This window comes from Symsagittifera roscoffensis, chromosome 9 (genome assembly GCF_963678635.1).
Source record: "Symsagittifera roscoffensis chromosome 9, txSymRosc1.1, whole genome shotgun sequence".
NCBI lineage: Eukaryota > Metazoa > Xenacoelomorpha > Acoela > Convolutidae > Symsagittifera > Symsagittifera roscoffensis.
The window spans coordinates 37,991,018-38,010,111 of NC_087070.1; the positions used below are offsets into that span (position 1 = coordinate 37,991,018).

At 39.6% G+C, this 19,094-nt stretch overlaps 1 protein-coding gene across 4 annotated transcripts in view; it reads left to right on the forward strand.

Moving 5' to 3' along the window:
* Nucleotides 1-18,629, forward strand: part of LOC134854113 (sperm-associated antigen 17-like) — a gene marked incomplete at its 3' end in the record, with an annotated part of 70,406 nt that extends 51,777 nt beyond the window's left edge. For all 4 annotated transcript variants that reach the window (XM_063870226.1, XM_063870228.1, XM_063870227.1 and 1 more), the window contains 7 exon segments: nt 534-690; nt 1,026-1,427; nt 6,160-6,422; nt 8,854-9,077; nt 17,449-17,560; nt 17,895-17,954; nt 18,353-18,629. In XM_063870226.1, the coding sequence (XP_063726296.1) occupies nt 534-690; nt 1,026-1,427; nt 6,160-6,422; nt 8,854-9,077; nt 17,449-17,560; nt 17,895-17,954; nt 18,353-18,532 (1,398 nt within the window).
* Nucleotides 18,630-19,094: the final 465 nt, after the last annotated feature.

Genomic DNA, 19,094 nt, shown 5'->3' on the forward strand with positions numbered 1-19,094 from the left:
CCTTGATTGAAAACTACATGCAATGAATTTGTGCCTGTGCTGAGGACAGTTGCTTCACCCTCTAGCAACGAGCACGCATTCTGGTTAGCCTCAAAAACACAATTTTTGGAGCGTTTGGACCACTGGTTTTGTCAATTTTGGGTCTCGTATCCGAACCCCCCTATGGCACATAGCAACGAATAACGGCTCTTTTTCCTTCTACCCAACCCCTCCCCCTCCCCCCACCTCACTCAAACATGAACTTTATGGTCCAACGAGTGGTTTTACAAGACCAAATATGCTGATTAGTCTGCATGCCAATTTTCACGACAATCGGACAAAGTGAACGGAAACTTCAAATATGAAAATTGCAGGTGGGAGGGAAAAGGAAAAAGAGCCCGAATAACCACCCCTATGATGAACTAAACTAATAGTTAAGCATATGCAGATTTTACACCTCTTTAACTTACCCCCCCCCCCCCCCCCCTTTTGCAATATTGGAGGAGTGAGTTGAAGAGATCCAATTTTTCAAAGGTACGTTTGTATTCTGTTAGGGTCAAGTGGTGTACGTGCGTAAACCTGACCATGAGGTCATCGGGTACCTCTGCAACTGCGACTCCTTCGACCACCTACCCCCCGAAGTGCTCAGATCGAACGTGTTTGTGTTGAAACACAATGACCCCAACATACTACAACACACGGACAGTTGTGGTAAGAAATGAATCGTGCGTCACAATTGGGCTAAATTTAACCAGATAAAGTTTGACCCGACAGCTTTGCTCTGATTTATTATGGGTGTTGTTACGATAGCATTACTATCTGCTTTTTATCGCAAACGGAGGAGTTTGTTTTTGATGACTCCTTTGAAGTCCAAACTGCCGCGTCTGATATGTCTTAATAAGTTTATAGCTGAAACTAGTATTTTTCAAGTTAAATATGAGTGTTCACTAGTTTAAATGTAAATGATATATAGATATTTGGAAAGTTCTGGCTCGGCTTTCGAGTAATGGAACGGTGATCAAAAACTAGAAATGTATGTTTTTCAGGTAACTTTTATGCGGTTGACATCAACGGTGAAGTAGTTGTTTCAAAATGCGAAACTGAAAATGCCGAACCGATCGATCCGGCGACGAATCAACGTGTGAGGTACTTCGTGGTGAATCCCGACCAATCTGGAGAAGAATTGCTTCGTCATAATGACATAGTCTCTTTGCTTCGACGAGCCGAAGATGATCCGTCCATTGTGGTGCTTGTTGATCCGATTCCCGAACAGCCGAATGTCAAGGGTGTAACGGTTATGCAGCCTAGTTTTTCGGCCAAGCGAGACAAATGGCTGATTCAAAAGGAAGAGAAAAATATCATTCCGAAGAACTTGACCTCACGTGATCTGAAGACGCTGCCTCCTAGGGAATTTAAGAAGCCTGGTCCCAAATTTGGAACAAGAGCAGGTCAGTTGTTTTCTCAAAGTTGTCAATGTTCACTAGATCTGGAAGAATGGGCCGGTTTTTAGGAGACAAATTTTCTAGCTGAAAAATTGAAAAGTGTTTTTTATAGCCGACCAAAGTAATGCAACTGGCGCATAATCGATTGACACTTTGTGTGGTGCAAAAAAAACGCTTTGATTTATGTCGATCTTCCGTGATTAAGATAATTATCTCACGGTTTGCGAAAAAAAATTCTCGCAATATCATAAACAGAATAGTCCAAATCAGCGGCCAACACTGGCTCTCACGCGCACTATCGTGACCAATGTAAAAATTTTGTGATAAAATTATGTTGTGTCATTTCGGTATAATTCGATCACCCTTTTTTTATGAAAATAAAATTCTTTACCAGAAGATTCTTTATAGTTTTGAGATCAAAATGAAAAAAACTGGTGCAATTATGGACTAGAATACCGTGCTGGTTTAATATTTGAGAAATAGTATCTTATTAACACATTTTTGGATGCTCATTCTGGCAATGACGCTCAGACGTTTGCGCAAACCTTTGCCTAACAGAATTTTTATATGATGAGAGATAATCAGTTTATCATCAACAGCAATGCCTCCAAATTTACAGCTAGAAGAAGTTATATTCTTATCAAAGCTAAAAACTGTGTTGTCAGTATTAAATAAAACCTTGTTCGGTTTGAACCCCGTCTCAAAACTACATATATGTTTATCAAGAAAATTTGGTATCATAGCGACTTAATTAGTATGCTTGTTTGATCAGCAGAAAAATACACACAGATGATTGTACTGTGTGAGGCAGATCATTTATTTATATAAGAAACAGTAAAGTGCATAGATCGGAACCATGAGATACTCCATAAGTGTTGCAATTTTTAGCCCGATATTTGGGGGAGCGTCCGGTAGAATCTCGTCGAGTCTAAGGAACGCTGCGGTCTGTATCGGCCGGAGCTACAGATCTATTGGCGTCGGGGAAGTTGGTTTTAGGGACAGTTGAAAAAATGTAGTGCAGTGTGGGAAGATGGGCATTGGGGGCACTTAGTGGGGACGTTCGGTCTATCCTCTTAAAAAAAATGTTAACGTAGGGAGGGACTGTAGCCGTATCTTATTTGAGCAAGTGTGCGTCTAATTGAGAGGGGAGTGTCCGTTCTGTTGTAGAGACGTCTGGTGAGTGTGAATGTGCTATGGAAGCGTTTTAAAATTCTGATTCACGAAAACGTTAAGCTGCCTAAAATCTGTTATAGAGTTGGGATCTTTCGGCTCATTAAAAACCAGTTTGGGTTCCTCTTTGTAATTGTCTTTAATGTTTGGGCGTATATTTTGGGGGTGGGACGCATGGTGAGTGTGAAAAAAGTGTAATGGACTTAAAGACATGTAAATTTCGAGAGAGAATTGAGATGTGAGTAGCTTACGGTGATTTACCACATTAGGAGTGGTCCCACATTTGGAGTGAAGATGGTCAATGGAATTCATTTTAGTGCAACCGGCCACTATCAGAAGAGCTGCTTTTTAGAGCTTCTTTCAACTGGCTCCAATTTTTGCCCGACAGTACCTTCAGAACCGATATCCTGCGCATGGCTTCAATTGCAGATTGTGTGCAGTGATCGGAGAAATTAGGAGCTGGATCGAAATAGACACCGAGAATTTAAGGGCGCCTCTGCTCTAGTAAAAGCGAGTCGCACAATGTTACTTTGCGGTCAAGCTTAAATTGTTTATTGTGGGAAGCAAAAAGACTGACTAAACTTTGGCGGGGAAAGCTAATTGCTCTGCTTGTGAAACAATTTATGTAAGATATTGAGATAGTTTCTTCGCGTAGTGGAAGCTTTTTTATGGCGCACGATTGAACGAAACGGTTAGGTCATTGAGTTTTCTTAATCTGGCAGATTTGGGTACATCGCAAACGTAGAAGTTAAAAAAAAGTAGGTGAGATGACTGAGCCACGAGGGGCACCAATACGCACTTTCCTTGATGTAAGCAAGCCGTCCCTGAATTGCGTCTTGGCTTGCCGTCCACTTAAATAGTTTGCTAACCATACCATCGGGTTAAGCTTTCGGGAACAATGATGTTATGTAGCAGTCCCAACATAGTTCGATGGCAGACCATGTCGAAATCTTTAGAAATATCTTAGAGAGTTCTTGGTACAGTCTTATGGGGGGAGGGAGGGAGGGAGGGGTCGCTGTTGATTAAAACCATCGTTGATATGAAGTTCAAGAGTAGCTAAAGCAGTCGTTGTTCAGTGTAATGGTCGGAAACCGTGCTGATGAGCTGCGTTTGGGAAGGATATTCGATAGGGTTGATAGGGACTGGAATTAATTGTTTTTACTGCTTGGCTTGAAAATGAAACAGGGCGTTAGAAGTACGAGACTTTCGAATCTTTGTTTGGTTTTGGTAAAGGAACGACCTTTGAGTTCTCCCCGGTTTGAGTTACTCTGTTTAACTGAAGAGATAGGTTAACAAGATGCATTAAAAAGCTTATAGCCAGTGGCCGTAGATGTTAGATAAGAACTGTGTAGAGACCATTAGGGCCCAGTGCTGTGTAGGGTTTCAATGTTTTAATGGCTGCCTCAGTTTCACATGGCAAGAAGTACAGTGGCTCATTCAAACTTAGTTTCAAAATATTCCTTTTTTGATTTCCCGTTGCACTTTGTCCGTTTTGTGGACCCTCAGTTTAGTGAGTTGCACGTTAAACGCGTTTGCTCGTTCTCTTGTCTTCGAGTTTTTTTGTTTTATTAAAAGTGATAGGGAATGATCCTCTTACCGCTTTTGTTCCGTTTAGGGAGTGGACCACTTATCAAAATTTACTGGACGTGTGGTGGCTAACCCTTCGCAGCAAGTCGTTCCACGTTTTCTCTTTCTTTTGCAGTTTTTTTATCAAGTTGAAATTTAAGGTCTTTAAAACAGGATTTGACGGGGTTTCTAGTCTAAGTTTGTCTCGTTCTTTCCCGAACTTTTGGTTTTGTCGCTCAAAAGCGAATTTCAAAGTTAATGAAACCCTGTGGATATATGGTGCTTTGCTGTGTTCAGAATGATGTTTCTTAAAAAATGTTTAGCCTTGCTAACATCTTTTTTAGTAACGGTGTTTGAATATTTGCTTTATTTTCACTGCCAGTAAAACTTTCCCAGTTTGCTTTATTAAAATAAATGAACGTTTTTCTTGCAAAGAACGCGATTTGCTCAGTTAAAAGGAGACTGATTAGAATTTGAAAGTGGTCTGAGCCCAAAGTTACCACATTTAAAAGAGTAAAATTTATGATAACGATAGAGAGATGTACCGGGAAGAGGATGATGTGTTAGAGAATGATAAGCGAGTCTGATTATAATCATGTAAAAATTGAGTCCAAAATTTTTTTTCGCCAAAAGAGGCACCTCTGTTGTCTTCTGGTCCGTTTGAATACGACAAGGGTGAGTGGGCCTTAGCCTCTCCAATGACGATTGCGTTATCATCTGCGAGCAGTTGAGGCACTGAAGCGTTATAGCATTTAGGGCAACTGCTGCGCCGGGTGATGTAAAAATTTGTGGTGCTTTGCTTTTTCGCCTGTAATTTAAAAACTTGGGCCTCCAAATTCCAGTCTTCTACGATATGCACTTCTTTGTACATAAGCGATATATCTAGGACAGTTAGGGTGCCTTCTGCATCTCGCGGGCGGTCTTTGCTTATTACAGGGTAGTTTGGACCAAACGAGGGATTACGATTTTTCTCAATTAATCTAGTTTCTTGGAAAGCTGCAAGGTGTATCTGGTATTCGCACATGACTGCTGCCCTTTCGGGTGCTTTCCCCGATATGCTATTAGAGTTTAGTTAATGAAAGTTGAGGGGTTTAGCGGGTGGAGTACAGTTAGCCGTTTGGGGGTCTCTGAGATACGGGGGGGGTTGCTTTGGTTTGTCGGGTACCATTAACTTGGGAACAAGTCTTTGTAACACGTTAGGTTTTGTCCTTTGTCTATTAGAGGTCTTCGATACTAAGAGGTGTAGGATGTAGTTATTTCTACAATTGGGGAAGTAAAAGTCTCGATGGTTTTGCTTTAATTTTAGAGGTGGGTCCATCAATTGGACGTTTATCCACCCGCATATATGGCACCACACACTAGGTTTTGTGCATCCAATATTTGAGTTACATGGGGAATAGGTATAGGGACCAGGGTTGAGATTGATACCGGCGTGAAAAGATAGGACGAGGATTAATAGACGGAGCAGTCCAGGCGACTTTGGCTGCTCCTAAACCAAAAACCCGGTTCGAGCGTGCTTTTCGCGCTCCCAAAAACCGGAGCGTTGTGCTGGTGGCATTTCTGGCGGTTCTAGTCGTCTGCGGGGTTCACTTTGAGAAGGCGGCACCGCTGGACACCGCGATTAGAAATATGCTACCACTTGGATAAGCTGTTGATAACTTCAACGCATTGAGATCTATCCTATTCAAGAAACAGCAAAGTTCCCGAAAAAGCAAACAGCACACTTTTTTTTTTCAAGTCTCAGTGTGGTTGATTCATTTAAACTCGTTAGCGCATAAATTTTTGATAGAATTTCTTTTAAAGAATAAAAAGATCAAATGTTTCCAAATCATTCTGTTCCCGAAGGTTCATTAATTTGAAGTTTTTCTACAGCAGAAAAGCAAAGCAATAGTTTATAGTCGTGGACAAACAGCGAGAAACAACATATAATTTGAAAATATTAAAAGAGGTGTATTTTATTTGAAACATGCATATCTCCGTTCAATGCAAGTTCATGTTTTAGGAAAAGGTCTAAACGTCGGTTCTCTGGCCAAAAGCAAGGCGACGGAAGAGGTTCCCATCTATCCCAAAATGCCAGATGTAGTCGCTTTGCGCCAGTTTGTCGGCTTCCCAGAAGTGAAGCCAGAAGTACGTTCTGCCCTGACTGAAGGGCTGAAGTCTTACTGTCAGTCAGTGGAAGAGCGTAAGCTGTTTGTGGAAAATTCAAAGAAGTCTGATCCCAGATCCAAAGAGGAGATCGAGAGAAGCGTGCAGCTTGAGAAACGGGTAAGTTCAAAGTACAACGATTTCTATCAGGGTGTCTATCAGAGTTAAGCTGGTGTTGATCCAATGTATTTTTTTTTAAATAACTTTCAACCCCCTTACTAGCGCTGCACATAACGCTGCACTATTTTGACCAAATTTTCTGCGCCACAGGAAACTTTTTGAAAAACAGGTCAAAAATGTTGTATGGCACTTTTTTTTTGAATGTGCCATCTTAAAATTACTATATATCGGCGCCAAGGGCGCCTTTAGAAAAGTTTCAGGGTTGGTCGACCGAAAATGGATGTCATAAAATAATAACAAATGGGGACCCGTTGGTTGGCGAGGAAGGCGTCCGCCCCCCCCCCTAAATCCGCCTGGGCCAAATAATCATTCGAATTTCTGGTCAATAATCATGTAACCTCCAACCGTAAATACAGTGCTGATTTAAATTATCCGGACAAAACGAACATAATTTGAAATTTCAAACGCGTTTTTCTCAAAGTAGGTCACGATTAGACAAAAAATAAAGGGAAAAAAAGTTGTTTCAAAAATAAAGGGAACAAACAAAAATTTCATCAGAAGTTTTATGGTGAATTTTTTTGAAATTCGTGACTGAAATTTTACCCCAAAAACCAAGAATTACGCTGAAAGAACCGCATAAATTGACGAGAAATTTATATCAAAAGAAGCCTCCTACACAGCACATGAAAGTTCTAGAATCATAAAAATGCTACAAATCTGTATTAGATTATATGTTGGCTTGATAGCAAAAAAGACATTTTTACTGTATAAAAATCAAAGTCTTTGCTTCAAACAAATTTTAAACATTTTATGCGAATTTTTGGAAGTCTTACTTTTCTTGATCTTTATTGGGATGTGTAAGAGGCTTTTTTGATATAAAATTCTCATCACCTAACTTGGTAATTTAAGCGTAATTCTTAGTTAATTAAAAAAAACATGAGTGACCCTTTTCTGTAGTAAAAATTTCGAACTAAATGCACCATTATACTTCTAGCAAAATTTTTTTCTCTCCATTATCTATGTAATCTTCACCGAATATGAGAAAAACGCATCTGATTTTTCCGAAAGACAGAATTCAGTTATAGTAATAGAGAATCGTTTTTTGAGCATTTTTGGTCAAATAATAATTATGTGGTTCCTGCAAATCGCAGAGGAAATATCCATAGGCCTTAATAGTCCTGTCGAGGATAGTCCATTTGTATTATCTTCGCACATTGTAAACTGTATCATTTTGTTGAGGGAAGCTCTTTTTTGCAACTCAAGACCGTTTTTGCGTCTAGAATTTTCACGTGGTACCACTATTGCAGTCGAAAATAGTCAGGCTGAGGTAGACCTCAAGCAAGAGGTCAAGTGAGAGCTCGTCCTCACACACTATCAGTGCCATGGAATGAGATCGAATACACGATCTGACCATTTCAAAGTGAAATGGGTCAAAATGGTCTGTTATATTCTAGATCAAAAATTTTCTTTACGCTGTTGATTGTTATCAGTTTTGAAATAGTAGAAAATCCCAATTTGAGGCTCATTGAAACTCATTGAAGTTTTTCCACTTCAGGTTATTACGCAAGTTTGAAAAGCTCATTTTTTTCACAGATATGTTTGGGTGAGAAAAGGGGTGAGAAGAGGACTTCGTTAGGGGTGAGAAGCCCTCTTCTATAGGGGTGAGAAACCATCAATAGGGGTGAGAAGAAGGCTTCGTTTGTTCGCCTAATGCCAATTCTCATGCCAAAAAAAATTTCTGTGAACGATTTTCTAAGAGTCGATGAATGTATAAAATACCCTTAAAAACACCGTGATGTTTTTTTCCAGAAAGGTCTTAAAGTTTGTTCACGCTCTAATTTTTTGATTTCCTTTTCAAGTTCAGTTCATTTCCTTTGTTAAAAGGGAGGAAAACTCCACTATCGAACAGCAAAAGTGTAAACGTCACGAAAGTTTCCCGGTAGAATAAAAAGTTGCCTTTTGATCCAGTTTCTCAAATTGGGTTAATTTTATCAAAAAAAGTGTTAATCAGAAATTCTTCTTGAAACTCTAATAGCTGCTAGGCCATATATTTCTTTGAAATTCGAAAGTTGATTTTTTTTCAAAATCAAATCCGTTTTTTTTTCTGTTTCCTTGCGTTTATTGACTCTAGTCCAACTGTCTGTTGGTTACATTCTTTTGTTTACATTTTAACCTTTGTTTTCTTCAAATCTTCGGTTTTAATAGGAATCGGACCTGATATCATGGCCTGAACTCTTTTTGCTGCGATCCAATCTCGTGCATAAAATGTCTTTGGCCTCGAATGTGTGGAGGAAGTTTTCGAACGTGTTTGTTTCTGATACGCTCTTGTTTTGTTTCAAAATTCAAATCCATAATGCCTCTTTTTAAAGTCTTGATGGCGGGCATATAACGTAATTTGAACTATGAATTTTTTAAGTTTTTGTTTTTTTAGATGAAAGAGCGCAGTGGACAACAAGTGACCACCATCCGCGTTGAGTCCGAATCAGACCAGAACCCATTCAACCACCCAGTGCTTAAAGAGCGAGCGCGCACAGGGTCTGGGAGGACTAAGGAAGGAGCGGTGGAGACATACAGGGTCGCCACTAAGCCCCCCACCCCGCCCGAACCACTGGTGGCAAAACCGAAACGAACCAACTCAGCCTGGGGTCGAGACAAGTAAGCTCCAGTTGTATGATGCATCAGCTTTGAATCGTTGTGATTCGCGGGACTTAAGAAAGTTTCTAGGGCCAATCACCCGAAAATAGAAAAATGGAAAATCGTAAAATTGTTTCAAACAGAGATCTTGCCTGTAACGAAAGTGTCAAACTCTTGTGGGGGGCTGTTGGATGTCCAATGTCTCTAAATACGTTACTGCTTCGCATGAAATAAAACGTGGATCCAGACGACGCCGCCTTCCAGTGGTGGATCCGACATCTTGGGCCCCACCAAGATGCAAATGGCGTCAAGCCCCCCCTCCCATTGGGTCGGGAGAAGCTCAGAAGTCTCCGGGTTTTCGGTTACGGAGCGTCTGAAGCCGGCCAGGCTGCTCCGTCTGCTCATCCTTATACTACTACTCCGCTCCGGCATTAATCCAAACCCTGGTCCAGGGCCTTACTTTTGCTCCCCTTGCTCTTTCCGCATCAAACGCACCCAGCCCAGTGTCTGGTGCCACATCTGTGGTTACATTCACCTTAAATGTAGTGGTCTTACCCACCTTAACCAACACCACCCTGACTACTATTGCCCTACCTGTACCTCTACCTACATTTTACCTCCCCCAGGCACCAGGTCCTCTAACTTGACCACCCCCAACTCCCAAACTTGTTCAACTTCCCTAACCGCCCCCCCAACCCCACCTCCCTAACCCCTCCCCCTCCCACCCTTCCCACCTCCTCGAATAAAAATTCCTCCTCCCAAAATCGCGCAAATCGTAATCGTGTAAATAGTGTAAATAACTCAAGTTCAAACAACCATTTTAATCATACTGCTGTTAATAATGTAAATAGTTCACCACACCCCGCCAAAGGCCTTTTAAAAATCCTTCAATTTAATTGCAACGGTATCTCCGGAAAAGCACCCGAAATTGCTGCTTTCTTATCTCAAAATCAAATTCATATTGCTGTCTTCCAAGAAACTAAATTAAGAAAGAAATCTCGAAACCCCTCACTAGGCTCACACTACACTTTAATTAGAAAAGATCGAGAAAAAGAAGGGGGCGGTCTTCTCATAGCCATACATGAGTCGATACAATACGAAGAAATAAATATTAACAACGATGGAACACTAGAGGCTATGGGCATATCAGTGGTAGCCAGTTCATCCAAGCTTCGTATTTATAATTTCTACATCCCCCCTCGCTCGAGCTGTCCCCTGGTTACTCTGCGTCCCTTGCCGAACTACTTGAACCTGGGGACGCCTTAGTACTCGGGGATGCCAACGCACATTCACAACTATGGAACTCCAACATCGAGGAAGATCAACGCGGCTCTGTACTTAGCAATGAAATAACCGAATCCACCTTTGCACCATTAAATGATGACACACAAACCAGAGTCCCTTTTAACTCAGAAAACCAACTCTCGTCACCAGATATTTCCCTCGCATCCCAATCGTTCTTACTCTCCACATCATGGACCCCAATTAAATCTCTAGGATCAGATCACCTACCCATTCTTCTAGAACTACCCTTGGATGATTTTATAAATTTTTCACCTAAAAGGACTTTTATAAATTTTTTAAAAGCAGATTGGATCAAATTCACAGAGGAAATTGAGGAGGGTTTCTTTTCAGCGGTTCCACCTTCCGGAGTTGCCGCCGGAGAGAAATTCTTGAGGGACCTGGTGCTCAGGGCAGCACGCCACCTTATCCCCGCTGGCCGTATTCGCCACTTCACTCCCTCTCTTTCCCCCTCAGTCCACTGCCCTTGCCGCCGAAAGAGATTTAAGCCGACAACAAAATCTCCCCCCAGAAGTCATATCCCAACTGAACTGTAGACTCATGAAACAGACAGCAAAGGACAAAGAAAATAAATGGCGAGAATTCCTCCGGACTTGCGACTACCGCACTGGTGCCAGAAAGTTCTGGAAAGTGGTACGCTCCTTAAATGGATCTAAGCCCGTGGCAGGAAGACACCCCATTACTTTTGGTTCTAAACCCGTACACTCACCTCGTGATATTACCAGCTCTTTTAACAAACAATTCACCAATGCCAGACCCCACGCCTCTGACAAACTCCTTCGTATAACGAGAAGAAAAATTGCCAAACTACCGCTGTCAGACAGCCCAATTTTTACCCCTGAAAATACTAAACAAGCCATTGCAGACAGCAAACCATCGCGAGCGCTAGGTCCCGACGGCCTTTGTAATATACACCTTAAACATCTCGGCCCACTTGCTACTCAATACTTAACATACCTTTTTAATATCTCTTTGTCCGAAAACATTATCCCCCAAATTTGGAAAAATTCAAAAATTGCACCGCTTCCAAAGCCCATTAAGGATCTTAAACAATCAACATCTTACAGACCTATATCCTTACTCTGCCCAGCAGTTAAAATTCTGGAGAGGCTCGTTCACCCCATCTTTACCAAACATCTCCCCAACGCCAAACACCAACACGGCTTCCGCCCTTTTCACTCCACCACCACAGCTCTCTCCACTCTCGAATTTTACATTTCAGACGGTTTTAACCAAAATCGCCCCCCTAAACGTACGGTACTGGCCACGCTTGACTTATCTAAGGCTTTCGACATGGTGTGTCATCGCTCACTTGTGGAACTCGTTCATGACACTCCCCTCCCAAGAAGTCTAGTCCGCTGGCTAAGTAATTACCTTAATGGTCGACAGGCTGCCACCTCATTCCGTGAACACACATCCCCCCATCGAATAATCCACTGTGGCGTACCCCAAGGTTCTGTTTTATCACCCACACTCTTCAATTTTTATGTCCATGATGCACCGCCACCTCCCGATAATGTAAACCTTGTTTCGTATGCAGACGATTTCCACCCCTTCGCAAGCAGTTCCAATATTGATATCGCCTCAAATTCCATCAATAGCTACCTAAAAAGGCTCTACGATTTTTTCACCTCACGCAAACTAAGTTTCGCGTCCTCTAAAGGATCAGTTACACTTTTCTCCTCTTATAACAAAGAATTTAATAAAACACCTAGTGTTCTTTTAAATAACGAGGCGCTACCCCTAAACAAAAATCCAACAATCTTAGGGGTGACATTTGATTCAACACTTTGTTTTGCCACTCACTGCAAACAATCCGCTGAAAAGGCCAGACGCAGGATCGGAATCCTGAAGGCATTAGCAGGATCAACCTGGGGTCACTCCAAAGAAACCCTCCTCCTAACTTTTAAAGCTTTAATTCGCCCCATACTTGACTATGCAGCCCCCGCATGGTCCCACGCATCAAGTAACACCTCCATAAATTGCCTGCAGGTTGCCCAAAACCAATCCCTTCGCGTTGTTACTGGATCAAATCTAATGAGTTCCACTGCCCACCTGCACAGTGAATCTGAAATCCTAACGGTCAAAGACCACCATACCCTTCTGTCATCTCAATTTTTTATCTCTACCTATCGTTCCCACCATCCCATTAATTTTATACATTCACATCCCCCTCCTCCCCGTCTACTTCGCCCCTCAATTATAAGCTGCTTCAAAGAAGACACCCAGAAAATTTTAACCGACTTTTCAGTCTACGCAAACCACCCTCTAGTTCTGGACGACCGAGACGAAGTCTCCACTTTTATTTTTAACTACTACAAACCAATTTTAAAAGACAACCATACCTCCCTTGTAACCAAGTTCCTAGCCGAAACCCCTCCGTCTAAAGTTATTTGTATCCCTCCCCCAAAGATTGACCCCTCTGAAAAATCTCTCCCACGTCCCACGCGCTGTAAGCTCTTCCAACTCCGGTCTGGCTACAGCCGGCTCCTTAACACTTACCTATCCCGCCTCGACAGCTCCATCTCCCACCTTTGCCCAACCTGTTCCCTTGCCCCCCACACAACATGTCACCTTTTCAACTGCTCCCAAAACCCCTCCCCACTCACCCCAGCAGACCTGTGGCTTCGGCCGGTAGAGGTTGCTAAGTTCCTTGACCTGGAGACAGAAGAGCCCAACCCGACCCGCGTGGGCTAACAACAACAACATGAAATAAAACGTCATTAAGAACTGAGAGCTGATAAGTTTCCTATTGGTCGCGTAAGCGTAGTTCAAGAAATATTTCATAAATTTCGAGCTAGGATATTTTTGAGCCTTTTTTAACCAAATGTTCCTTTCCCGTTTCAACTTTTGTTTTAAGCCCATTAACCGTTCTGTTTGAACTTGTAGAATTCTACTGAAATTTAAAATTTTAATTATTCACAAGAAAATTGAGCAAAAATGATAATTCAGTGTGTCTAACTATGAAATAAATGTTTTAGTTTGCAGCAAAAGTAACTAAATGGTGTTGTGTTTTTTCATGTCCTTAAAATTTTCAAAATACAAATGTGTGCTTCGTCTTTTATATCACATTAATGCTCATCAATCTCAAGAAAAAATCAAAACATTTATTGCAACAAGAACACTCAGTACCGAGAAAGTGGTCTGAATTCTGTGCTATTCGGACAGACATTTTCACCGCTAAATTGGAAGTATAAAAAGTGATCTAACCGGCCTAATTTTGCTTTGGTCAACTAATATCTTAAAGTTCTTTCAGCTATTATTATCATAATCGATTACTCCATTTTCATGTTAATACTTCTAGAGGGTGACTTATTTTGAAGGTCAGATTCATTGCACATACGAAGATATCTTTGTTTCTGTGATCTAACGTTGTTTTAAGTCTTTTTGAGGAAACCCTTGCCTGTAATATGATGATTCCTACTTTTGATGAAAGTTTTTTTTTTGTTGTGCTAACTAGATTTGTATTGAAAAATTCTGGTATTACAAAGAAAACGAGACTTTATATTTATCCTTCTATGCTCATTTGCAACAGTTAAGAGTTGTTTTCTCCACCTACTTCGCTCTCTTTTCCTTTTCTATCTTGGGATGGGTAAAAATGATCTTTTCTATGGGAAGTTGTCCTTGTTTTTATCTTTTTTCTATTTTCCTTTGCTGATTTCTTCCGAAAGATTGTTTACGGACAAACATTTTTTGACTAATTTAATTAAACAACGAGAAAATCAACGACAAGTTAAAAAGTTTCAATTTAAAGTGTTGTATTGTCATATGCCTAAAAATGTAAAAATTTCTATTTTTAAATGTCATTGAAAGTAGTGAAGACGGTCAAATAGGTCATGATGATTTTTATCAGGAAAAGTCTTAATTTTGATCAGGCTCAAATTTAGTTTTTCGCGGTTTGTTAGCTATTTTTTTTCGTTTCGGTTAATTTTTTTTAAAAAGTAAGGCAAACTCCACTATCGAATAACAAAATTACAGATCATCAAAAACATGATCGACTTCTTATTTCAAAAATAGATTTTTATTTTCAGGTTTCCCTCGGAATAAAAATTTTATCTATTGATCTAGTTTTTTCAAAGTCAGTTAACTTTATCAAAAAAGTTTCCTTCATAAATTGCTCTTTGAATTTTACGAGCTTCAAGGTCATATGTTTTTTATTTTGAGTTTTGAAACTTGAAGGTTTGGCTAAAAACAAATCAGTTTTTTTTTTCAAGTTTCCTTGTGTTTTTTGACTTTTTTAAACTGTTTGTTGGCTGTTTCCTTCAAAAATCAAATATTGAATATTTGCAAAAACAAGTCAGCATTTTTTGCGTTTACTTGTGTTCACTGATTGTTTTTAAGAGTAATGAACGTAGTGAAGAGTCTTATATAGGTCTTGCAGGTTTTTTTTTTTCAGGAAAAGACTTAGAAGTCTCTAATAAGTACAGATGTGCATTCATACATATTGATGCATTTATGAAAGCACTTAGGCATATGTGCACTTTTTGAGTTCAATGAATTTAATCTGCTGAAAGTGACGTAAATAGCACTCTCCAAACTTGAACGAGGAAATGGCGCAAAAATGTGAACGGTTTCTAGTTTCGAACGTGGAATTTAATTGTTAGACTTTCAGCGGATTAAAAACTTTACCTATTGATCCAGTTTTCTCTAGCTAGGTTCATGTTATCAAAAAAGCGCCAATCATAAATTGTACTAGAAATTCAAAGAGCTTGAAGGGCATTTATTTTTTCTTTGAAATTTGAAAGTTTTTTTATGTGTACTTGCGTTCATTACTCTTTTCCCATCTTCGATTGGCTATGTTCTAACTCTTTGTTGGCTCAGCTCGCCTAATTTTGTTGCGACCCTTGCTAGAATTTTTTTTGCAATATTTTTTCAGTCGTATTCAAACGTTTGCAGGTTGTCTGTTGGAACCATCTTGATTCATCTTTTGTATTCAAAGATACCCAACTTTTCTTGATTGCTTATAAATTCGAATTTCTCTCAAAGCTGCAAGTTATTTGTCATCAAACAAATGCGTTTGAGTTTTTCCAGCTCAGTTGCAAGTAATTATTCTGTCCCCGATGTCTATATTGCGTTGTTCATCCGGTGACAGTTCAAGGAATAGTTGTTGTATTTTTTTGTCCCAAGCTGAAAGTGTCTAGGTTTTTATTCCCTTTCCTTCATCTTTATGATAATCACTCTTTTCATTTCGATTTTTGAAAGATGTTCTATATTGATATCCAAAGATCATAATTAAAAAGACGTTTGTTCTTAAGTTATGGATGACTCACGTATGCACTATGATGCAATCTAACCTCTCTCAATGCTTCTACATAGCTCGTTTTTGTATATTTTTTGGGGTGTAGTGCTACGGGTGTCTGCCCATTAGCATGCAATAGTTGCTTTAACTAGGTGGTTCGTGTAAACGAAGCACATGAATTAACCTAATTATCAATTTAATTTTAAAAATCACTTGATGTGTTAAGAGAAGCGAAATTTTTATGGGCAATATAATATTTGTAGAAGAGCACGCTATTCAAAACTGCAAATTTTATCAATGAAGTCTTGAAATAGTGAGCGGGTCAATTGCATTGTTTCATGAAATTTGTACACTTGAAGATTACATTTGGCGGATTTCATGCCAACTGTTGTTTTTACACTTGCGAACTTGGGTGAGCGGAGTGTAATAGTACGACTATAATTTTTTCTAACCTAAGTCGTAAATATTGGTATATTGGTGCCACTTTTCGGGCACCTTTGCAGCTTTTCGATGCCATGTGCTTTGACATTCAATAAGCAATTTTCTTAACACAATTGAGGCACATTTTTATTGTTCAAATGAACCGAAAACTATTTGCTTTTAATATCAATAGAATAAAAAAAATGTGATTTCAGAAAATTTCCAATTCAATATATATATCGCATTATTTTTGAAATGCTTAATTTATACATACTATGGCTTTATGCTTTGAATTTATTATACGCAAAGTTTATGTGGATGCCTTCAGTATGTTATATTCCAATTTATTACATGCCAAATTGTGTGCCTCTTTGTTTTTGGTACCACTTTTGCTGCATTACATTGGCAATTTATTTGCACATACAGCTGCTTTATTCGTGACAAGTGTTTGCCGGCAGTTAAACTTTCGTGGCCGGCCTGAGATTGCAGGTTCAAATCCGATACGTAGCAAATTTTTACTAATTCGAGGCTTATTTCTATTTTTTATATTGCACTTTATAAAGCTGCTTTTTTGTCGTGTTCTGGCAAGTGTTTGCGAAGCACAGCTTCGCTCCTGTGTAAGATTTCTACAGTTCGTTATACTGAGTGTATGGCTAGACGTTACCTTGAACGAAAAGAAATTAGGGACCGGTCGTTTATGGAATGTGTGTCGCTTGGCATAAAAATGGAGTCTTCATTCTCTTACTAAATCAAATGATTTTTGAAATACAATGAAAGTTTTCGTTAATTTGTTTTTCGTGTGAATGAATGAATACCTTATTGAAGTATTTATCGCATGCTTGTGTGCACACATGCTTATCGCTACCCCTCCGTTTTTATTTCATGGTGTTTCATTAGAGCTAGTTCTGAACCCATTCATGGTTCTTTAAAAAAAAGGTCTTTCTGTCCGCCAAACTTTGTCTCTTAAAAGCACCCGTGTGTGCTGCTTTCTTAGAAAATTTCAAATTTGTGCTTGTGTGCGAATTTTTGTCTTTTTTTAATGTTCAAAAAAAACTTTTGTCAACATGAAGAATGTTGTGAAAAATGGGAAAATCGGCAAAACTTTTTTAGGCTAAGCATATGTGAATTTTGCAACTAGTAACGAATCTCCCCCCCCCCCGATCTCTCTCACCCCCGCTTTGCAAAAGAGAAGAAATAGTTGAAGAGATATCCTGTTTTGTTTTGCATGGTTTGTTTATGAAAACTCTCTAACTATCCAACTATCCCCCTTTGGTACTCAGTAGCTAATTGTCGATAAAAAAACTTTTTTAGGCTAAGCATATGTGAATTTTGCAACTAGAACGAATCTCCCCCCCCCCCCCCCCGATCTTCTCACCCCCGCTTTGCAAAAGAGAAGGAAATAGTTGAAGAGATATCCTGTTTTGTTTTGAGGGAGGAAACGAGAAAGGAGGCTGACAACAAGGAGAAATTGAGGAACAAGCACATACCGCCCTATTTCCAGTCGTACCTGGCAGAGAACTTTGTCCACCAGCAGAAAGAACTGGTCAGTTTGTTCAATTAAAGTCTAACTACTTTATTTTATGCATACGAATTTTATAATAACTGATCTGTAGGAAAAATAATACTGTGCAAGAATCGAATTTGAATCAATCAAATAACCTTGAGTTCCAGAAATTAAAGTTAATTTAAAATTTTTCCCAAGAAAATTTGCCTGTTGTCTTTGTCAAAAGATTATGATGGGTTTTTTATTCACCGTATCTTGCTTTTGTGTGATTTCAGTTTTGAATATTTCTTTCAAACAATAACGATGACCAAAATTTATGACATAATACATAATGATTTCATTTTTATGATATAATCGATGACATATTGTTCAGGGAATCAACGATGATCTGAAGCAGGCTACTAACAATCTGCCATTCTACGCCGAGAAGAAGGTATACCATTTCCACTACAAATATGGTAACTTACTGCTGCGCCCAAATTCGTATATTTCAAATTATGAGATCAGAAATTAAATGCTCCAATCTGATAGGTTCAAATTAAATACGTTAGAAAAATTTAGTTTGAACGAGGCGTGAAACTTTTATCGAGGGGTCAAATATTACGAAAGTTATTTTAGGTGGATCAGTAAAAAGACCCCAAAGACCCCAAATATGACTCTACTGTAAAATAACAAGTGCGGTAAAATACAGTATATTACTTTCCTCCCAATTCAGTGGGTCAATAGTTTTTTTTCTAGATACTGGTTTGTGAACAAGAACAGCACGCTGAAATTTTGACGCAAAAAATTCACAAAAAATTTGACTGATTTGACATGAAAGATTTATTTCAGAAGCAGGAAATATTGAAGAGATCTGAAATTGAAACGTCCCAAGTAATCGATGAGTCAGCTGCAGATCATGACTCACGCGCACGTGATCAAACTGCAGCCGAAGCTTCAAGCGAAGAAGGGGAAAGAAAAACACGAGAACGAACAGTCGGAGAAAGGCGAACGCGAAAGGACGACGGGTGAACAAATTGATACGAACCAAGGCGATTCGGCACGTGACCAGGAGAAGTCGGCTATTGAGATGAGGAGAACACTTCCGGCTAGACGACTGAACGACAAGGCAAGTCGATTGCTCGTGGTTTCATTTTGTTGGAAATCCTTGCTTGATTTGGTCTATTTAACACAAATGCCTTTAAGCTCCGAAAAAAACAGATTGTCATAAATGAATGGTTTAGTTGTCATCTAAATACACTGAGAGTGAATCACAAATTTTTGATCATATTATGCAGGGCGGATTTAGGATTATCTCGAGGTGCGGATTAAAAAAAAAAGATTGAAAAATTTTGTCGACCTTTTTTTTAGGTCGATCAAATTGAATTTCCGAGCTCTCCCAAAGCAGTTACAAAAACCCTGTTTTGGCCAATTTGGTGCGCCGCTGGCAAAATTTTGAAAAAGGCTAAAAAAGCCTTTTTAAGCACTTTTTTGAAATTTTTGACCAAAAAAATCATGTTTTGTTGGCGCGCGATCCCCTTTCAAAATTCGTATATATTGGCTCCAAAGGCGCCTTAGAAAAGTTTTAGGGTCC